We start from the raw sequence: 22,391 nt of genomic DNA, 5'->3' as shown, positions 1-22,391 counted from the left end.
CGTTGGGCAACTAAATGAGACAGAGATGGGTTCCAGTATGACTTAGGCTTGAATTTATTCTCTGGGTCAATGCTTACTTTTACAAATGGAATATGTTTGTCAGCAGCTTCATTGATCATTTCAACAAATCTATCGTAAGCAGCTTGAATACTTTCAAATTCTATACTATATTCTAGTAACGAGAGTTCAAGAGTCCTAGAAAAATCTGCCCAATTAGCTTTTTTAAAATTTCTCTTTTTGACAAAGTGGCTAACATCCTCAAAATTTACAGAAACTTTAATTATCATGTGGTCACTACCGAGATTTTCATTCATTACACCCCATGTAAAATTTATTTATTTATTTATTTATTTTGGTCTACCAACGTTTGTTTACATTACATATAAAATATCAAAATACACATACACAATTATAAGATCAATGTAAAAAAACACTTATAGGTAAACACAGCATGCGAAAAATAAGTTTTAAGTTTTAAAAATAAGTTTTAAGTTTTAAAGTATACAATTACACCAAACAATTTTATTAGTGAAAAAAAAAGGAAAACCAATGATTATATATAATGTACTTAATCCATTCTATTCCTTAAAAAGTGAATTAAGTGTTTTGCGGAGCTTGTTGGGGGAATCTACAAATATATCAAACATCTGACTGTAGTCATTTACAGTTTTACAAATTCTCGGAATGGGTGAGTTCCGACCCGATACGGTTCTGCGTTGAGGAGGACACAGCGGCAACAAAACCTTACGAGGATATCTGGAAGGGACCTTTAAGTGAAATCTTTGAAGCAATTGGGGGCAATCGATTTTACCATTGAACAATTTTAAGGCAAAGAGTAAATCAAGTAGTACCCGCCGATTATCAAGGGAAGTAATTCTGAAATGAGATAATTGCTTTTTATATGATGGTAACTGTTTTTTTGATTTCCCGCTAGAATAAACAAGGTGTAAAAGAAATCTTCTCTGTATCCTTTCCAATCGTAAGGAATGGCACGCGAAGTGAGGTCTCCAAACCACAGAACCGTATTCCAATATACTACGCACCAGGCTATTGTATAATGATATTTTGGCCTTTACATTATACAAACAATAACAACAATTTGCAATAACGTCAGACGTAACAAATGTAATATCCGGAGAAGTCTCTTGTACAAGGTTATTAACCAATTTAACTCTAGTTGCGGTTCCTGTATTCATAGCAATAAAGTCATTATCTAGTGAAGCGTCTAACACCTGAGTACCCCTAACATCACTTTTAGAAGACCAATTTGTATGATGCGCGTTAAAGTCTCCGGCTATTATGGTTTTATATCTATACAAAGAAAAAAGTTCATCCCAATCTGATTGAGTTGTTCTAACTGATGACGGACAATAAATGGAAACTATATTTTTAATAAATTTACAATTTAGTACTTTTACGGCTACTGCTTCTATTCCAGGATTATTAATGTTAACATGATTTACTTCAGTTATGATTGATTTGTGAATTAAAATTGCTACCCCCCCGTATGAATCAATTCTATCCTTTCTATGCATATTATAATTAGTCATATTTATATTTATTTCCTCATTCAACCAAGTCTCGCTTAAGATGGCTATATGTATCTTATTCTGTATTAACAAACATTCTAACTCTAGCAATTTTGGTTTGATGCTTTGCGAATTCCACTGGACTATGTTAATGAAGCGCTGCTTAACAGGAACGCTATCCATGACCGAAAATAGATAGAAGATTAGAGAAGAATTCTCCCCTTCTAAATAAATCCGCTACCAATGGGTAGCACTCCTCAAACATTACGCTTAACACGTCCGTGAATTTCTCGCTCAGCATTTTTCTTGATAAAATAATGTCTCTTAATCTATTAAGTAACCTAATAAAACTAAAGTTATGCTTCTCTCTGGGTTCATCATCTTCTCCATTACACTCACTTATTTCCTGATCTACAGTTACCTCTCTATCATCACGGTTTTTCTTGGGTTTATTTTTCACTTTTTTTCTAACTTCTTGTCCCTCTTTCACTGAAATGTTCTCCGACTCCTTATTTAATAATTGATCGTTTGTGTATCCCTTATCTATATGTTTTTTATTCTGGTTTAATACCGCTCCACTGTAAGTTCCAACATTCCTATCGACACCCATATCATTCGGTATACTTATACTTGTATTCTCCACTATTGTATTCTGACTTCCTAAAGATTCTGTTTTCATCTTCTCTGTATACAACATCAATGCTTTTTTATATGAACAGTTCTCCGCGCTCATTATACATCTTAACTCTTTTTCTTTTTTAAATTCCGGACATTTACTTCTTTCAATCGCCATATGTGGACCGCCACAATTTACACATTTGAAAAATTTTGTGTCACAATTCTCGTGGTTAAGACCACACTTAGGGCACACACTTTTTTTATGTGGACAGAATTTTTTCAAATGACTAAAGCGCCAGCAATTCGCACACTGCGAGACTGGGAATGTATACGGTTCCACTATAAAACGACAACCGTATGCAGAAACATAAGGCGGTATAGCGGTACTCTTAAAACAAATGCGAATAGTTTCACTGTCAACCCATATCCCTTCACTATTTTGACGACGTAAACGCCGCAAAGAGGCTATCTCACTCTCACATACAAAAATCTTTTGTAACTCTTCTATACTTGTGTCTAAATCTATTTGCCTCACTATACCATAACAAAATTTCAGCTCATCAGTTCTATAACATCTCCAATCTCTTTTAATTAACTCTTCGCATTGTATTAAGAAGTCAGCATTCTCTTTATCTCCAAAAGCAATCGATACTTTATAATTACTTTTAAATTTAATTCTTACAATATTCTTAATGTTCAAGTCCCTTAACAATTTTGCGAAAGCGATTTGTTTAGGAAGTTGATCTTTTGACGTCAAAGTAACCTCATATATTATATCCGAACTTTGAGAATGAATCGAACTATTGTTCGTTGCCTGATTGTCGTTTACTGCATTTCTTTTCGACTGCTTCTTAATTAACCGCTTCGATTTTCTATTTACCTCAATAAAATCATCATTGTCTAAATCACTATAATCTCTCACCCGTTTACGATGTATTGATTCATCAGAGGACATAACCGCAGACATAGGGTGTAAACCAAATAGTTCGCCACCCGATTCTTCGTTAAAAACACCGCCGCATGGATCGATCGCACACGCATTGTCAGACATTTTAAACGAGTAACGACGTTAAGCGCCTGCGCATAAACAACACGTACAGCTCACACGGCTGGCGCCGAGCGACTGGCTCGGTAAGGTATGGTTTAAACTTAACTGTAAGTGGTGTGATCCGGTAGTATGAACAAATGAGCATATTTGAAACATATTCATAGAGATTTATTCAAGTGCATTCTGGGAGAGCATAATATGAATATTCTATTCGATATACTGTTCTTTCACTGTTCGCTGTCCTTTCGATCGATCATCAAAAATTCTGTCATTGCATTATTTTTTCGGGAATAGAACTAAAATTCTCGTCATAGCAGTACTACGATTACTAAATAAGTGAGAAACTTTAAAAGTCTGATAAGAATGTAGATGGTATTTGTCGGACAGATAACTGTCCAGTGATATTAGATGGCATTAGCATGTTATTACATTCTATACAATAAACCAAAAACGTTAAAGTCCTCAATTTGAGAAACATACAATACTATGATGATGAGCACAGATTAAAGGTCAAGCTATAAATAGTCAGGTTAAATCAAAATTATCAGCCTATACACACACTTAAATATCTCTGAAGTGAGCAATCACATTATTTATATTTGTACCTACTCCGATCATTTACATATAAATTTAATAAAGTAAACAATTCTTCAGACTTCAATCAATTGTAAGAATGTTGATTCATAAATTAAATAAATTCAGCATAACATTAAGCAATTTGCAACAGTTATCGAGTTAAGTTCTACTCAATTTATAACAATACGATAATTTGAATAAACATAACAATGTAAATAGTAATTTATGTCCGATGTCAGATACCCAAGGTTAAAGTAATATCTTAGGTGAAGAATTTAAATATACCTTAAACGGTTTTTTCAAACAATAACTCAAAGGTAAAGCCACAGTTCGCCCACACTTGCAGAATACAAATTGTAGTTTGGTTTTTAATCGCAAGCATTGGCTGAGGTTCTCACAGGATAAATTTCAAAGCAAACTTGTAAGACGTCTTTTAAAGGAATGGGAATGGTGTAGCTTATTATTTAACTGGCTTTTATTTCGTATTTTCTCGTGTTTGATTTTACACGAGTAATGTACCTACGTTTAGAAATTTAAGATTGGCTTTGATTACACTAATTATTAAATATGTTCGCTTTAAAAATATGGTTAGAAATTTGGTTTTCAAATCCTATATAAATTCTCAATAACAAACCTCGAGATGCTGTGAAAGTAGAAATTTTTAGATAGCCATAATTAATATAATATCAAAAAATAAAGCTAAAATAAAAATGCAATAAAACTTCAAGCATCAATATTTTTGAAACGCGCATAAAAACCTCCAATACCGAAATATTCAAAATGCTAATCGCGAACAAATAAAATATTCGGAACATTCAAGCGATTAGGCTAAACGATTTATCAAGAAATACTTCTTAACTATCGTCTATCGGCCGTATTCAAAATATTCGTCTGATATTTTCCCACGAGAAAATGTCGTCACTATTCAAATTAGCCGAATTAAATATTGTGCTACCACTTTATTTGCTTTTTATAGCAAGTGTTAAGTGAACCTTTATAGAGAACGTGATAATGTTAGGCATTTCTTCAGTTAATATCTGTTAATATATTCAGTGTTAGTACGTAAATGTGGCATGAATTGAAAACAGAGAAACTGCTTAATTATTTTAAAAGTCTTCAACTTTTTACGCGTCTTCTGCACTTAGAGGCTTTACTTTTAGCGAGTGACCTACTAAAGGCTTTTAAGAAATGATAAGATTGGACAGTTGGCTGAATCAAGCGTCAAAGATACTATCTGCTGTCCTATAAACTGTACATTATAAGAATAAATATTGATAATGTTTTTAATACCTACTTGTAATCCGAATGGGATTTTGGAAACATAAGCAAATAAATAACATTTATTCATAATTGTATCATTTTATTATTTTCCATGAATAAACTTATTTCAAGGAATTGTATATTAAAATGACAAGTTTTTTAGTTTATACTTAACTTTTTATTTAATGTCATCCCCCCTCAAACACCACATGTTAAGTTTAAAACATGAGGCGAGTCTAAGGGACTTAGTTTTATTGACTGCAAATAGCTTTTACTGTTTCAATGTGTGTACTAAATATTGAGTAATTGTATTCATAACTAAAAAGATAAATAACCGATATAAAAATATACTATAATTTGTATCGAAATAGCTCTAATACATTAAAACTTTAATCACAACTTTTTGTATTTTATTTCAGAATTATATCTCATTTTCCATAGATATGACTTTATTATAAGGAAAGTCTGACAGCATGCTTAATAAACATATTTATTATTTAGATAAATCGCTTTCATAATATTCGTACCACCCAAAGTCAACCTGCCTGTATTACACGAACAATTGCATTACAAATGTCTCCATCGAAGCCAGTTACGAATTACCATAATCCCAGATTTATGTTACATCAAAATATATTTGCTCTAAATGTAAATAAACTTAGAAACCGGACTAATCTTTAGTTATGGACAGAAGCATGTGTGGCAAATAGATTTGTTAAATGTCAAAGCAATAATATAAAAAGTTCAAGTGAAGTAAAGTCTTTGATTAAAATTAAGACCATTCTAAACATGGTATTTGTTGTCGTTGTGATTGTTTTTCTATCAATTATTTTCTTAAATAGAAGCACTATATTTAAGAACATCACTACATACATAGTATAAAACAAAGTCGCTTTTTCTGTCAATATTTCCCTTTGTATGCTTAAATCTTTAAAACTACGCAACGGATTTTGATGCGGTTTTTTTAATAGATAGAGTGATTCAAGAGGAAGGTTTGAGTATATAACTTATTAGGCTTTAGATAAAGCGGGCGAAGCCGCGGGCGGAAAGCTAGTAATGTATAAAATAACAATTGGAAAAGTTTGCAAAAGTAATTAATGCATGTGTTTTTAAATTATCATGTTTCTTTTTCAGTAAATAAACATTTTATAGCCATCCGACCGAAAAGAAACAATCTCAATACCAAACACAATCCTACTGAAACAACGAATCAATTAAAAGCGTACAATTATAATTATATTTATCAAGCTCTCGAAGCGGAAAAAAGAATTGCGAAGATAAATCGGCGATAAAGTTTCAAATATGCCAATTATAACTTGACATGTTTCAACATGATCCAGAATATTGATAGCAATACGCAATTAACGTTAATTAAATTATCAATACATAGAATTAACTTTATCCAATCTTCATTTAATAATATGACGATTTTTATCAATACTTTTTTACTCTATTAATAAATTAGCTTTTAACAATAGTCATCTCTGTCCCAAATATCTATTTTAAAACAATACTTTGACATTTAATTCAAATGAAATGTAAATATTACGTCTGGCCACCAAAGATAAGAGTTGCCCATTCTCTTTGTTATCACTGAATAGAATAATAGCTGCGCCAAAGGGTTCGAAATGCGCACTATCTATTAGAGATGTGACACTATCTGAAATACAACGACATTTAAAAGTCGTAATGTCCGTACTCTATAGTCTATAAAGTTCTTTATGACTGCGCAATAGAGAGTGCAATTTTATTAGGCATTGTTTAGTTCAGTGGCCGCGCTATCTATGTTCCCGGCCTTTGACTCAACCCCGGGCTACTCGTCACCCTTATCTCAGCAAACGAGGACACATATCACACGTCAATCGACCACAATTTATAACAAGAAACAACTTCAATAAAACTAATTACCGATAAATCGTAAATTTCAATATGTTCGATCGAAATCTTAACGAAGTAGACGCAGCGATCGTTAACGTAGATAATGAACGGCGAGCGATTGCCAAAAAGGAGCAAAAATTATTTAAAACAAATAAAATGCCGCCCGCAGACGGAACCAGTTCTCTGAGCGGGGCTCGATCTGAATAAGATAATCAACGGAGCAGGCATTTTAATGCAGAAAAACTCAGTCAAGAGCGGCGAGGTTTCACATGATGGGCTCCGTACCGGGCCACTCTGCCTAAATGGTTTTTGTTATGGGAGGGCTGAGCGTCTCGACTCATAGTTTTTGTTGCGAAATTTAAGAGACTTATTTTGGATTTTTGGCTCTCAGACATTGCAAGGAATTGCAGAGTGCTCCTAATTTATTTATTTTTGTATTGGAATGGACGTTTGGCAAATAAAAAGCCTGAAGAGCTAAAACAAATCATTGAGAAACGATAAATAAATTGCACAAACTCTGGGTTTAATAAAGATGATTCGAAACGTTATTGCTTTGAAGAACATGACGAAAGGCGATGTAATAGTTCATATTGATTTATAATTTAATAGAGGTATAAGGATGTTGAAAGCCGTATGGAGTAATTTTGAAATGACCGAAGACAAATTGATTGAAGATACATCGGACGCATCGTAGAGAATATTTAGTAAGATCGTTCTCAAGCGTGATAAGCAGAAATGATGGATGACAATGCGGTTTAGTACGGCAGCTAACAAAAGAATAGATAATTAATTTTATGATGAAAGTTAATAAGAAAAACAGGAAACCATTGTGGTACAGAAAGCCAAAACAAATAAGAGGCGAAATTGCGATTACCACGCATGCTCACTTCAAGATATGTTTTTTGCTTGAGAAAATGAATAGATTTCATATCCAATTGAATGCGTTGTAGTGTATGATCTACTTATTTTTAATGTGGGTGCATATTATTACAGGTTTCACGGCACTTAAATTGTCCATATAAATTCCTTCAAACCGATTTAACCCTTATCATGTAATTAGTGATAATAAAATCTTTGGACTCTTACTCAATCAAATTTTAAAAGCTCGCATACTTAAACAACATAAAGAAATGTCAGCCATTAAAATTTATACGATATCATTCCTGTATTGTTGGTAGTGGCCATATTTAACATATAAAAACATTATTGAGAAACTTGTTTTCAGTATTTTGGCTATTATGAATAATTTATGGCTACAAATCTCAATTTAATATACGTATGTGGTGACTGGAAAATAATTAAATGTAATTTATGCCTTCTTTACAAATATCTATCTTTACAGAGTAAAAAAATCCCAAGATACTTTCTGTTCTGATCTATGCATATGTTTCCTTAATCCTACCGTTTTGGTTGTTTTACTTTTCTACGTATTTCATAATCGTCAAGTACCTTTCAGCTAAATGATGTAGACAGCCGTGTCTTGCATGGTGTCTCCTGGGTGGTAGCTCGCTATAGCAGCCACCGCCTTTCCTTGACCGACACATGTATCCCGTGCTCACGCATTGCGCCGTATTACAGTAGCACCTGACGCCTTCCACTTCTCCCTCTGGTTTTGGATCTGCAAAGAAAAATAAAACATAAATATGGTTATCAGATTGTGGTTTAAAACCTTTTTATGTAGTGTGAACATCACTTCAAAATAGAATCGGCATTTTGCCTTGTGAATGTTAATTTCTTTTTAAAGCTATGAAAACTGATGATAAGGTTTGTATGAACAATATTTCTGTGATCAAATAGCACTCAGAAACTAGTTATCAATATGCCAAGAAATATTTATCTCTCATGCTCCATATAATTGGTACAATACGCACACGTTCTCAGAACGAACGTTAACATATTGTCGAATCGTAAACTAATAACACTAAAATGAAATTCGGAGTTATTTTGAGATCACAGAGAAACAATAAAACAGCACGAATACACAATAACCGTTAAATTTTACTTATTTATAAACAATTGAATGCAGGAAACTATAGTTGCGAATGCAATAGGAAATGCAGTAAACACTAGCAGAGGATCCAATCAAGATTGTGAACGGTGCGGCGCCCGTGCCTCGTAAACTTTGATAGCTCGAACCTTCTGTGCCCTGCATAGCTATGATTCACTCTATCTTACTGTTCACATCGTTTTGTATACAGTTATAAAATTCCCTTGAATACGATATTCAAGCACCAAACTATTACTTTTTTATAGCTAACGGGAAATCCAGTCTTGAATTTTAGGTTTGATGAAATGGAATAGAATATCATTTATCTGTTCTATACAAGCATTCGTTTCTTGATAATGTGGTCTGTCTAACTTGCCGAAAAGGCGATGAACGGACAAAAATAAACAAATATGTATTCCATAACGTGTATCGAGTATGAATAATGCGCGCGTCATATACCGAGAGCCCCTACATAAATATCCTGAGAACGGGCAGCCTCCGAGCACATTCAATGTAAATGATTCGACTCCAGACGATAAAACAAAACAAAATTAATTTTAGATGGATGCCGCTTTATTTGCTTTGCTCGGAGGGACTTAGGGAAACGCGCATAGACCCCCCTTGGCGTAAAACATCATCCGAATCTATAAGATACATTGACTTGTCTTAAGTAGGTAATTCCTTTACGTTCAGTGAAGTTTGGTAATACTAATTAACACTAAAAGAATGCTAAGTTTCTTGACAAATAAATTTACAATTTTCGATCCTCAGAATCTCCGGGAAACCTAGTAAAAAACCCACATTAAATCTTTCAAGAGATGGCAAGAAACTGCGGAATTTCAATAGCGCTCCTTTTCGATCGAAATGAAGTCTGCAAACGACGGGAGGGCAGAGAGCTGACGTGCAAAAAGTAAATAATTAAAGAACAAACTGTGAAGCATTGATTTGCAGAAAATTCCACTTCAATCACATTAAATCCATGTCAATGAAACGTAAGTAGTGGTAAAAACTTATTGCAATTATTCATTTTAATGATACGGAATACATCAAAATTTTATCAAATGCTTTGAACTTCACGGTCACTTTTTCATGATATGAAAGCTTTTACCATTTGATTAGTAAAACGAAGCAATAAATACTGACTCATTAGAAGTACAATTAGCGTTATCGTAGCATCGTACATTAGATGAACATCATTAAGCCGGCTTTACAATCAATTTCGAGTAAAAAAGAATCACAACGGAGCACCAAAGGATAAGGTAAATAAAAAATAAATAAACAGAAGAGAGAAAAGGTCCCGGCATGTTATTTGGAATTGATAAATGGCCCTCCCGAGATGAGAGTAAAAAGGATAAAGCGAGGTAAGACGAGCGAGATGGAACAACTAATGAGTCGTAGCGGGCTCCATCGGTTTTCAATATTATAAGATAGAGTAAAGTGCTCCTTATCCGAACTTTTGATTTTATTTCTTATATTTATTATTTACACAGTTGTTTACGATGATGCTCACAGTTAAGTCCTTTTATATCGCAGAGGCGGCGCCGCCGGCGCATCTTCACGGCGCATTTGCTGGGAATGCGCGGCTTCACGAATGTAAATATTTGACACACCGTGCCTTTTACGGTATTCAAAGCGATCAGTCACCCTCGAGGCGCGTGGCTCTGTTAGCGGTGATTAAGGTTAAGCTTCCATTTACAAAAGCATTATGAAAATGGTTTCAAATTATATCACAACAAAGAGACAAATTTGTTAACAAACATCCAAAAGATGTGTTTATTACACAAAGCGGGCGATCAGATTTTGAGTCGAGAATAAATCGCGATTGAATCGTCCGCATGAAGAAACGACCGCTGCGCGCTGATCACAAGAAAAAGATAAATTGCGTCGCTTCGTTTGCGATGTCTTTTCAATTTCATTAAAGCCCGCTATAAAGCTTCCAGGATATCAAGTTGCGAACATTTCTTTGCAGCATTCGCTCGTTTCATATTGGAAATTCAATTATGATTCCAGTCCAGATAACGCGAAATGTATTCCACTGTGGACTCCTTTGCTACCGATTCAAGTCTTTGCGTTGATTTTATTAATTACCTTTCTGAAGAAGAAATGCAGAAGCATGGTCAATCAGCATTAAGTAGATTTAAGTTAATATACTGTCGTGATGTACTTGTACGAGATTAAGATAAAGACCAATATTACGGCGTTTAAATATAAATATTTTTGGATAACACGGGATTTAGACAATAATCATCACGGGTTTTTACATTAACGCTGATTGCCACCAATAAAACGTTTATACGTCAAGAGTGTTATGAAGTTTAAATATTTTATAGACTTAAAACTTAGCGGCATTCTACGGCCGGCGATCTGAGTCGTCAGAATAGCTATAAGATAGTAATAACGTTACTCGTGTTGCGACAGCGGCTTTCTCTCGACGTTCACACGCTGTCGAACCACCTTGTATCTGGTACTTTATTACTTTAATAATGTTTGGCTCGCGTGGAAGCCGGTTTGGCCATTGGAGCCAGCCTAACTGGCTCCTAGATGATTGGATGATGCGGAAAAAGCAAGGCTGCGTTGCGGCCTTGTTGGCATTCCGTTCTTTGATTAGCATAATGAACATATATTGCTATGCCGAAAGTTCTATCTGTGATTTTTATTGCAGTAAGCTGGTTTGGGACCCGTTTCTAATCGTATTTTTATAAAACTAAATCACCGTTCGGTATGAAGCTATCCATGTATTTTTGCATTGGAACTCTAAAGAATGTGAATACAGTTACCTTTTTCAGAGACTATATTTATGTCTGCTTGAAATCTTACAAAGTTGCACGTAAATAGGAACAGTAGATGGATAATAATTAAGATGATCGTTCGAGCTTTTGTAATGATCTAGGTAATGAGGAGACCAGTTGAGTGGACAAGATTACAGTCACTAAAAAGCCTGAAGCCGTTCCTAATAGCCGGGTCCGGTTAATTTATATCAGGCGGGCGCTTTATCGCGATCGCCAGTGGAATCACGACTCATCTTCTAATTGCGCTAGCTGAAATTATCTTCAATAATGGATGTCCTCAGTGCTACGCAATTAACAGCGAACGGCGCCAACAATCTGGCCGCTACGGGAGGTTTCATAAAAACTCGCTGCCTGTTTTGCCGTAAAAATTAAATTCAGATTGAGATATTTGAAAATGACGCAAGAAAGATGAAAGGTAATTTTGCAACAAATTACAGTATCAATGACGATGTGATGTTTTTTAAGGAAAATTTGGACAAGATAATGAATATGAGTACTTAAGTAATATGAAAACAGATGGCTACGAAGATTACAAAAAGGTCATTTTCAAGACTGCATCTTATTTTTATAGGAACGGAAAGAAGAACTACAAATACGAGAGAAATGTATTTTTTTTACGTGGAAGTACCTATTGTTTTTCTTTGGAAAGTATGATAGCCAGTCAATGTGGTGCGTCCTCAATTGGTAATGGAATGTGCGCCTAGTGGATCGTGTACCGTTTCTTCTATCGTATCTCGGAATCTATATTGCTGCTTGCTCCAACTTGTACCTTGATAAATCTTCTTGGCGATTTAACTCTAATCTGTTAAACCTTAATAAAAATACATCATTCGAATGTACAAGTTTTCTAAAGCATCTGATGTAACCAATACTTTGATCTATGTCGATTCGTTGGATCGCTTTCGCATTAATGCAATGGAAATGAAGATTCATCGAATTAACATTTTTCGCCTCTCACACAATGTGATAGAGATGTTGTTTGTTTGCATCCAAATTCTAAAGCGGCATCTAGTTTGCGTTTATCAGTAATCCGTCCACGTCGCCCCGTCGAGTTTATTAAGCGCTTTCACGCCACTCGAATAAGTAACATTTGAATAAATGCGTTCATCGAACTTCTAAAACTGCAAAATGACTAAGAGGTAAAACTCCACCTGTTGTATCGAGTATTCAACGCCTCGTTAAGTCACAATAGGCCGGTTGCCTACCTGAACTGAACGCAACGTTTTTTTTTCCTTTTGGGCCGACCTGTTCAAAGGCGATCGAGATAAGCCCTTCGATTGTACGCATGACGTTTATAGACAAGTCCACAATGACTTATTCTTAGCGGCAAATTATTTAATATTTTATACGTCGTCGATTACGCGCGTGCCGCGCACCTTTGACCGCTTTTGTACCTTTTGTTGACCGTTTCAATTTTATGTGTAAATAGGCGACTGTCGTTTGAGCAAACATTTTTCGAATGTCAACATCCACGTGGTAAGTGACATACGAATGTGTGAATGATTCGATGTGCCCGTGAGTGCATTGGCAATGTTTCCAATATTTGTTTAAAGGAATGGTATGGTACAAAAAGTTTAATCGATATTTCGACATCGACCGCATTCCTCCGTTATCCGGAGCCGCCTTTCAATCAGTTTAATTAGATCATGAAAAAATACAACGTAGTCTTAGAATGAGCGCTCGGCTTGCGAAGATTTATTGGTATTCAGTAATTGTGCGCTGCTATAATTATGGAATAGGTTTATAGCGTGGAATTGGTTTTATATGTGTGTTTTTTATTAATTCAAGTATGGAAATGCGGCGTACACGTTATTATTAAAGACACTATATTGTGAATCATTTACATAATTTGTAGATCTACTTTAAATTTTACTACGTCAATAATGAATATAGTTTAAACGTTAAGGATAAAGTACCTACTGCTATGATTTAGTTATAAATTATAAAATTAACGTTAAAATATTTCACATATTATGTTTCTATTATAATAAATATTACATTAATTAATAATAAAATAGATACAATTAAAAACGGTTAATCTAATACGCAAACGGAATGCACATAACAATTTCACTAGAGTCTAGACGATGGCCGCTGAGGCAGAAAGAAGCTGGAATGCGGCCGATGAGTTGCTATATTATGATCTTGTTTTGAAAAGTAGAAGCTAAAATATAAACGCAATAGGTATATGATTTGGATATTTAACCGACTTCAAAAAAAAGGAGGAGGTTATCAATTCGGCCGGTATATTTTTTTTTTTTTTTATGTATGTACACCGATTACTCCGAGGTTTCTGAACCGATTTACGTGATTCTTTTTTTGTTCGATGCGGGATGGTGTCAAATTGGTCCCATAAAAATTTTATTCGGATAGGCCCAGTAGTTTTTATTTTATGAGCATTTTTGTCTGTAGGTATTTGTAAATTTTGCAAGTGCAAGTTTGAAGTCGGTTGTTTTTAACGCAGTTATCACTTGTTTTATCAAACTTTTGCTTCATGCAGAATATTTTAAAAGAACTTTATACGATTTATCATCTTACTATGTACTTGATAAACTTTCTTTGGAGCTTTTTTCAGAATAATATAATTTAATAAAAATAGACAATGTTGAAGATCTTATATGTATTTAGTTTTAATTTAGCATTATATCAATCAATAAGCGAAGCAAATTCGTGGCCTCATAGGTATCTTATTTATTGATAGTCTAATATGAGTCAGTGCTTGAAAATATTTGGATGGACATAATTTGTTTAAGACAATGATAATAATAAATGACGTTTGAAATATTTCTCAAAAAAGAGGCGTGAAGTGTGTCACATTAAAATTTGACAGATATTTAACACTAGCCACATATTAATTATTAAATTACTATAAATAATTATTACATTGGAGTTTCAATAAAATTATAGTGTTTGTAACTGCAATAAAAAGTTATAATTTGTTAAATTCCTCATTGATGAGTTTGCTTTATTTCGTACCGATCAGACGAATGAAATAACAGCGAAATTGTTGAAAAAAAAAATGACGAAAATGCACAAGGCGATTTATTTGGTCACCAATCATTCTTTGTAACTTTTGTAACGCTGTCATGCACTGTCACATTGACGCATGTGTCATAAACAGCCACAAACTTTCCTAATGTTCCATTCGTATTCCATTCACATTATCCACTCATTAAACCACACACGTATAGCTGTAGACACATATTCTATTTGTAAGAGCACGCCTCTAATTATTCAGCCTCAAACGATTTCTAAGCTTCATTTGTGCGTGAACAAAAGTCCAATACGTTTAGTTTGCGGTGCCGTCAAAAGGAATTTGTTCAGGTGCGATCTGAGATAAACTATAGTATGAAAAATAAGGAGCTAAATAAATCTGTATGCTATAGTTTATTGCAATAAAATGAGCATGTGTCGACAAAACACCCGTATTTGTAAGGATTTCTAATATTCTTTTGAGTAATTTGAACGAAAAGCAATGCTGTTTATCATCCTTTTACTATTTTTTGAAAGGTACGTGCCGTGCGGCATGATTTGCGTCGATAAAATAAATTACTTTTAGACCAATTACAATAAGATTATAAATAAAAATGTTGCATTACTTTTGCGTACGCATTGCAATACATACTCGCTTTCCGCTACCGCTATCACATGTAACAAAAAGCATCCTACAATGATGAGCACTTTATCCACTTGTTACCAGGCATCCATATATAGATGTAGGTACTTAGTGCTATCAATATGCGATGCAAATATACTACGAGTGTAGACTAAATAGATTCAGTGAGCTGTCAGACAAAAATGTTACAAGGTTCCGCGCGAAAAAGGACATATTATGTTCGTTTTATATGAAACTAATTGAGGGAATTTTAACGATGTGTAGTTGCCTTTTTTGGCTGTTTTTTCGTACGATGGTCATTTTTGGTTATGGTATTTAGTGTGTCATATCACTTTTGTAAATTGACATTTTTGAAACGTTTTGTTTTTGAGGGAGCTGCGAAAATTTACGTGAATCCTAGTATGGATAAATGAACGCCATTAAAGCTATAAAAATAACTGTAACTTATTACAAAGCATATCTTTGAGTTACGTTATTTCTAATGAGTGACGTGAGATACCTCTTATTTGTAAAGGAAAATATCCAAAATTCTTCGAGTTTCTATAAGTTTCCACTAATCTAACTTGCCCGATAGCCCATAGATTATCTGGCAAAATGAAATAAATAGGTACTAGAGTACCTATGCCTATAATAAAAGCTTATAACGAGCAGACATAAATACTATAGCTTATAATTTCAAGATTTTCACTCGATAAAAGCATAAATACTAATAGGCACATATATTCTGGCACGAGGTCAACAGTATCTATCGATAATATTTAATTCCCGTCTTAATACAGCTATATATTACGTCGAGTAGAATTCCTTAAGCCAGCTATTCACGGACCTGCAGCAGGGGCAAACTTGGAATTGCACCTTTAATTGTAATGTGAATAGGCAAGCAGGGGCAATTTAGAGGACAGCTGAAATTTCTCCGACCGCAGTGCAACCGAGATTGTTCCAATATTGCCCCTGCGGCTGGTACGTGAGTAGCCGGCTTTACAAACCATCATTAATTAATCGATACCGAGTGCCGGCAATTTATTGCGTTGCCTATACATTTACATGTAGTTTTCACAAGCATTATTTACATGTGTATTTTTATAAATAGTAGATAATGTGTTATTTATTGGTTGTTACGAGTGACTAAGCGTTGAATTCGATATATTTGTTTTTTGGTGAGAATTTTATGTGTGAAGAAGCCAGATTGGAAAGCATTGTAGCTGCAATTGTTCCTGCAAATAGTGCAATCTTATACATGTATATATTTTATAAAATAAAGATTAAAAATTTAATAAAGGTTTATAAGTAAGAAATTAGATATATTTCTATCGAGGTTCGAGCGAGAGCAGATGCCTCTAGCACCTGTATTCGTCATCATTTTATTTACTAATGAGTAAAAAATAATTTAAATAACAACTAATATGTATATATATTTCATACTATCACCAGCGGCCAATGACCCATGTAACTAAATAAAATTATACTTTAAAATAAACACATCCTTACGAAACAGAACATAAGTGCCATATTCGAATAACTGTATATGAAAAACCGCAATTAAGTGTGGTTTCTAATCCGCTAATAAATTACGAATTCCACAAATATTGTAATCTAGTATTAATAGAATACGAAAACTAGTAATAAATGTATCTAATTAATTAATTACACACGATAGTATTAGTGTTTCGGTTTTTTTATCCTTATTCGTATTCTATGTTTTTTCTCGTAAAATACTTTAAATAGTAAGTATCAGCAAACAAGTTATTTTTTTAACACCTATCCATACTATTAATTGCATTGATACCTACTTAATTTAAAAATGTTGTTTTACACAAACGTAAATTATGGGACATTGATGACAATTCATGACAACATAAATTAGGTACAAAATAAATGTTATAATTATTTTTTCAACAATTCTTTATCATAGGATAAATAATACATATTATTATCAAAAAATTTAATATTATGTATATTGTATAATAGTTAAACGTAAACTATTCAAAGCCGTTAACTTTGCTAGAATCGTAAGGTAATTTTACACCTCGAACGTCGAGTTCGAGTGTTTACAAATACGAATTCACCTGTCAGCAATTCACTCGTCTATTAGTTGCCGAGTTCATGAGTGAGTTAGCGGTTGTGGAACAAATTTGATACAAATTTTATATATTTTTTTACTAAAATGGCGCGATATTTTATATTAAATGCTATAATACGAGAAGCAAATGCTGTGGATATAATAGAAACTCGCCGTCAAAGTACCAGCATTCGGGAAATGCAAATTATTAATCGAAATAAAAATTTTGTTGAATGCTACCGTTTATCGGAAGAACTAGTTTCTCAAGTGATGGAAGACATTAAAGTTTTAGTTAAAAAACCTCAACGTCGACGAAGAGGATTAACTGCTAGAGTCAAGGTATGTATCTAAGTGCTTTATATGTGTACGCATAATGTCATGAAAAGTTACTGTTACAATCGTCAAGTTACTAGTCATCGGTCCCGTGATTTCATCTGCGGAAGTCTCGATCCCGTGTGAAAATTGGGATAACTTTCCCATATCTCTGTAAAACATTCCATTATGTAGGTAGGTAACATAACTTCCTCGCATAGAACATAGAACCACTAACGATAACGTCATCTAATCCCCGCTTATTTTTTATGATGTCACCCTTTCAAGTGGTAGGTACCCTATGTTAAAGTCCAAAGTTTATTTCCCTTATGGTTTCTTTAAAAACGTTTTGAGTTATTAACCGACTTTAAATATGGATGGTTTCCCAGATTAAGTACCTTTTATTTTGATAGTTTCAAGAAATTTCATTCATTTTTTTTCAGTTGTTATGCGCACTTTCTTTCTTTGCGACTGGGAGCTATCAAAGGATATGTGGAAAACACATAAATTCGTTTGTGTCGCAGCCATCAGCATCGCGTAGTATCCACGAGGTCATAGAAGCCCTAAGCCATCCAAGTATATTAAAAAAATACATAAGATTTCCCCAAAATTCTGAAGAAAGACTGAGACTCAAAACAAGGTTTGTGTACCTACCTAAATTTACCTATCATGTTAATGAAAAATATTTAATGATTTTTTTTATTTCTTATTGCAGATTCTATGAGAAATTCAGTATTCCTGGGGTAATAGGATGTGTAGATGGGACTTTTGTGACAATGGTGAGACCAACTTGCCATGAAGAACGATACTACTGTCGCAAAGGATATCACGCAAGAAATGTACAAATGGTAAGCCTGATATAATAATGTCTGTATATGCTTTCACACTTGAACCACAAAAAATCGATTTAATGAAATTTGGACCAATTCCATAGGATCATGAACTAAGCAGTACCTATAAATCACAGGACGCTGCTAGTACCTATATTTTTTATAACATTCATTAGAACAGCCACATAAAAATAGTTGTAAAATAATTCTTTTTGCAGTTCACAGATGCAGATTTGAACATAATACATGTAGATGCAACATATGGCGGAGCGACTCACGACAGCCTTATTTTTAATAATTGCATCATTCGGGACCACCTCGAACAATTAGTACAAACAGGCGAATCTGTGTACTTGTTAGGTGAGTTAATAAAAAATAAATAAATAAAAAAGCCTTTTTATTTCCTTAATTAAATATATAGTTTTACAAAGTTTTACATTTATAGTGTTCAAGTAAATTATTCTAAGTTAAACAGTAAATACATGGTTTTTTATATTATTTGTTCAAGTAAATTATTCTAAGTTAAACAGTGAATACATAGTTTTTTATATTATTTGTTCAAGTAAATTATTCTAAGTTAAACAGTGAATACATAGTTTTTTATATTATTTGTTCAAGTAAATTATTCTAAGTTAAACAGTGAATACATAGTTTTTTATATTATTTGTTCAAGTAAATTATTCTAAGTTAAACAGTAAATACATAGTTTTTTATATTGTTAGGTGAGTTACCTCTTAGCTAATTTATAAAGACGAATCTTTGTTTGTTTGTAAATATTTAACTCAAAAACTACTGGATTAATTCCTTCAAAAATTCTTTCATCATTAATAAAACTACTTTATTTTTGAGTAATTTAGGCTTTATTACCGAAGTTCACGGAATTCATAAAAATTGGAGAGCAGGCGAAATCATTGAAAACTCCTAGTTTCATTAATAAAAATATAATTGTTGATGACAAAACATTTTATTTTTTAACAATATTCATTGTTACAGGTGATTCTGGGTATCCGCAGCGTCAGTACCTAATGGTGCCAGTTCCAAATGCAGACGAGGGAACACCAGAACATCACTATAACCAGCTGCATGCTACTGCAAGAAACACCGTAGAAAGAACAATAGGGGTCCTTAAAGCCAGATTTAGATGCCTATTAGCACATAGAGTCCTACATTATGACCCCGACACGGTTTCGAAGATTGTAATAGCATGTTGCGTGCTTCACAATATTTGTAATCGTGCCGGCCTGCCAGCTCCAGCCATACTCAATTCAGAGCTAGAGGTTGAGGCTGGTTTTCATAGGACTAGACAAAGTGTAGCTTCAAATGAGGATGTACCCAATGAAACTGCACTTGGTCAGCTATGTAGACAAAGATTGATAAATGAATTATGGAGGGCAAGGAACACGCGGGAATTATAATTAATTCAAACAAAAATCAATGCAAATTATTTATTCCGGAAAATTATATTCATAGGTGTTAGTAACTCAATTAGGGCTTATAAACTAATGTTAGTAAATTAAGAAACTATACTTAAGTAAAACCACAGATAATTTTTTACTACTAAAATAAGTTAAGAACTAATAAATGTATTTAAGTATAAAAGTATTTTATTTTTTTAAATTTTCAGCTAATAATTTAAGACCTTCCCCGACGGCAATCAGGCCCTCTGCTGTCATTCTGTTGGTCTCCCTTTGTGAGTTGACCATCACCTCCTGTAACTCACAGTAGCGACGGTCAATCTCAATCCGTTGCTCTTCCAAGCTAAGAAACCTTTCGGTAAAGGTTGTTAATTGAGATTGCCGCCTTTGTGATGGAGGTGATCGTCTTCTTTGCCGTTGTTGTGGACGACTCGATGACCCTGAAACGTAAAAATAAATATTAATTTATTATTATTTCCTTAATTCATTATCAAGTATTATTTAGTTTTATTTGTATGTATTTCCAAATTTTTATTGTTGACTAGCTTTCCCCCCGCGGCTTCGCCCGCGTTTTCAAAGAAAAACCCGTTCCCGTAGGATTTCCGCGATAAAACCTATCCTATGTCCTTTCTCGGGTATCAAAATATCTCTATACCAAATTTCATGCAAATTGGTTCAGTAGTTAAGGCGTGATTGAGTAACAGACAGACAGACAGAGTTACTTTCGCATTTATAATATTAGTATGGATTATAAATAATGTAAATCAATTCATAAATCTCATAATTACTTGTGTTACGACGTGGTGATGGACCCGCGACGTTCAATTGACGTCGAGCAGGAAAGTTGCCTGAGCCAGAGGGGGTAACTGCTTGCAGAGGGCTCGTTACCTCCGCTCTCGGTGGTGTATGAGCAGGGGAAGGTTCGGGATTCAGGACACAGTCAACATATTGCTGAATTAGTTGAGGTCTCTGAAACAAAAAACATAGTATTTCAAATACTGGAATCAATAAAAAAGTACCATTTTCATAATATCTTATTAAAATATACCTCAGTATCTGCCATACTAACATTTTCCGTATTTATAGCAGTCTCATCCAAGACTTGGTATTCCTAGAACAATATAAGAAACATTTACTAGGTAATAAGTTGTTTATTATTAAGTTATATTTTATTAATACACTAGGTATTTACTTACAATAGTTGTGGTTTCATTTATCATAGATGAAGCAGCTTTCGTTGGCATCAGTAAGGACGGGGATTTCCTAAAAAAAGAACATGACATTGAATAATTATATTTTACATACATACATGTATCGGATCAACAAAATTGATAACAATAGCTTACTTCAAATGGATTAATTTCCAAATGCCTATCACCAATTGCAAAACCTTCCCCGCCCATTAATGTAAGTATTTTCTCCTCCACCTCTGAAAGCTCCACCACCGATTCACATCCACCACCAGTCTTATTGCGTGCCCGGTATCGTAGGGCAGCTTTTTTCTTCACGGCACTCTTTTTGTCAGACCAATACTAAAGCAAAATTAAAAGTTTATTAATATGTAAGCCAGATACCTACACGGTATAAGATGAATAAATAGTTTACTATATGCCTATTGTGTATATTATTGTGTTGTATATTGCCTATTGCCTACCTTTGTCCACTGTTTCCATGTTTTAGTGCAGCCTCCCAAGCTATTTAATTTAATAGTCAACTCCTCCCATGTTTTTCTAGCTTCGTCTCTAGCGCTCGGGACTTTTGAAAAACCCTTGGCTAAGCTAGGATGTTTGCCAAGATAGTCGACTAGATACTCTACTTGGGCACGGGAGGGATGAGACGACCTTTCCGAGGAGCTACAATGTTTAAGATTTTAAGTTAAATATTTCAATAAGCTTGTTGTTTAAGATTATATTTTAGTTAAATACAAGAATCACATTACTCACCTCATAGTTGTTATTTTTGCAGTTTTCTCCTTTAAATAATTTATGCAACACGTTTAACACTGTAGGGGCTTGTTATATGCGGGTGTAATGAAAGAATGAAATAACTAGGCACAGGTTATATTAATATATTTCGTTAACTACATATATTTATCCGTATGTAATTAATATTCAACCTATGCGACCAACCCGCGTCCCGACAAGCCCGTACAAAGTCAATGCATAGCGCACAAACTGTTTATATACGGGTTACCGTGTGAACCTGTGGTGTGAACTTTCTTAGTAGGTACTACACTTGAAATTCGATAACTCGTAAATTGGCTTGTCGTCGCTACAACACCAATTACACAACAACTTAATAAAGCCAAAAAAACTCCAACAAAACTTTTAGAAAGAATGCAACACGAAACACTTTAAAATTAGGTACAAAAAACCACTTGAGAAATAAACAAACGTCAAACGAACCACAGACAATCGTCCTTTTTTTTTTCAGTGACGCTAGTATTATTTTGATTTTAAAGAATTTATCAGTGT

The 22,391-nt window shown here is 33.9% G+C and overlaps 3 protein-coding genes and 1 long non-coding RNA gene across 6 annotated transcripts in view; 1 reads left to right on the top strand and 3 right to left on the bottom strand.

Annotated features, from left to right (window-relative positions):
• LOC123696097 (BMP and activin membrane-bound inhibitor homolog) overlaps positions 1 to 22,391 on the bottom strand; it is a 63,594-nt gene that overhangs the window by 8,098 nt on the left and 33,105 nt on the right. For both annotated transcript variants that reach the window (XM_045642110.1, XM_045642111.1), the window contains exon 2: positions 8,359 to 8,527. In XM_045642110.1, the coding sequence (XP_045498066.1) occupies positions 8,359 to 8,527 (169 nt within the window). The remainder of the gene's footprint in view (positions 1 to 8,358; positions 8,528 to 22,391) is intronic.
• LOC123696096 (putative nuclease HARBI1) lies at positions 17,322 to 20,153 on the top strand. 2 transcript variants are annotated; one of them, XM_045642108.1, is made up of 5 exons: positions 17,322 to 17,699; positions 18,116 to 18,312; positions 18,388 to 18,520; positions 18,721 to 18,862; positions 19,496 to 20,153. In XM_045642108.1, exons 1-5 carry the CDS (start codon positions 17,466 to 17,468, stop codon positions 19,915 to 19,917), a joined length of 1,128 nt encoding a protein of 375 aa, XP_045498064.1. In that variant the 5' UTR covers positions 17,322 to 17,465; the 3' UTR covers positions 19,918 to 20,153. The 2 variants fall into 2 exon arrangements, with proteins under 2 accessions (XP_045498064.1, XP_045498065.1); XM_045642109.1 differs by lacking the exon at positions 17,322 to 17,699 and adding an exon at positions 17,828 to 17,962 and having other exon boundaries at positions 19,496 to 20,152.
• LOC123696099 lies at positions 20,854 to 21,145 on the bottom strand. Its single transcript, XR_006752036.1, has 3 exons — positions 21,114 to 21,145; positions 20,966 to 21,028; positions 20,854 to 20,886 (listed from the first exon to the last, which is right to left on the bottom strand). It is a non-coding gene; the product is annotated as an uncharacterized LOC123696099 (long non-coding RNA).
• Positions 21,193 to 22,337, bottom strand: LOC123696098. Its single transcript, XM_045642112.1, has 3 exons — positions 21,861 to 22,337; positions 21,572 to 21,770; positions 21,193 to 21,449 (listed from the first exon to the last, which is right to left on the bottom strand). The coding sequence occupies exons 1-3, from the start codon at positions 21,863 to 21,865 to the stop codon at positions 21,237 to 21,239; spliced, it is 417 nt and encodes a 138-aa protein (XP_045498068.1). The 5' UTR covers positions 21,866 to 22,337; the 3' UTR covers positions 21,193 to 21,236.

The sequence above is a fragment of the Colias croceus genome, chromosome 12 (assembly GCF_905220415.1).
Source record: "Colias croceus chromosome 12, ilColCroc2.1".
Lineage (NCBI taxonomy): Eukaryota > Metazoa > Arthropoda > Insecta > Lepidoptera > Pieridae > Colias > Colias croceus.
This window is presented reverse-complemented; position numbering and strand designations above follow the sequence as displayed.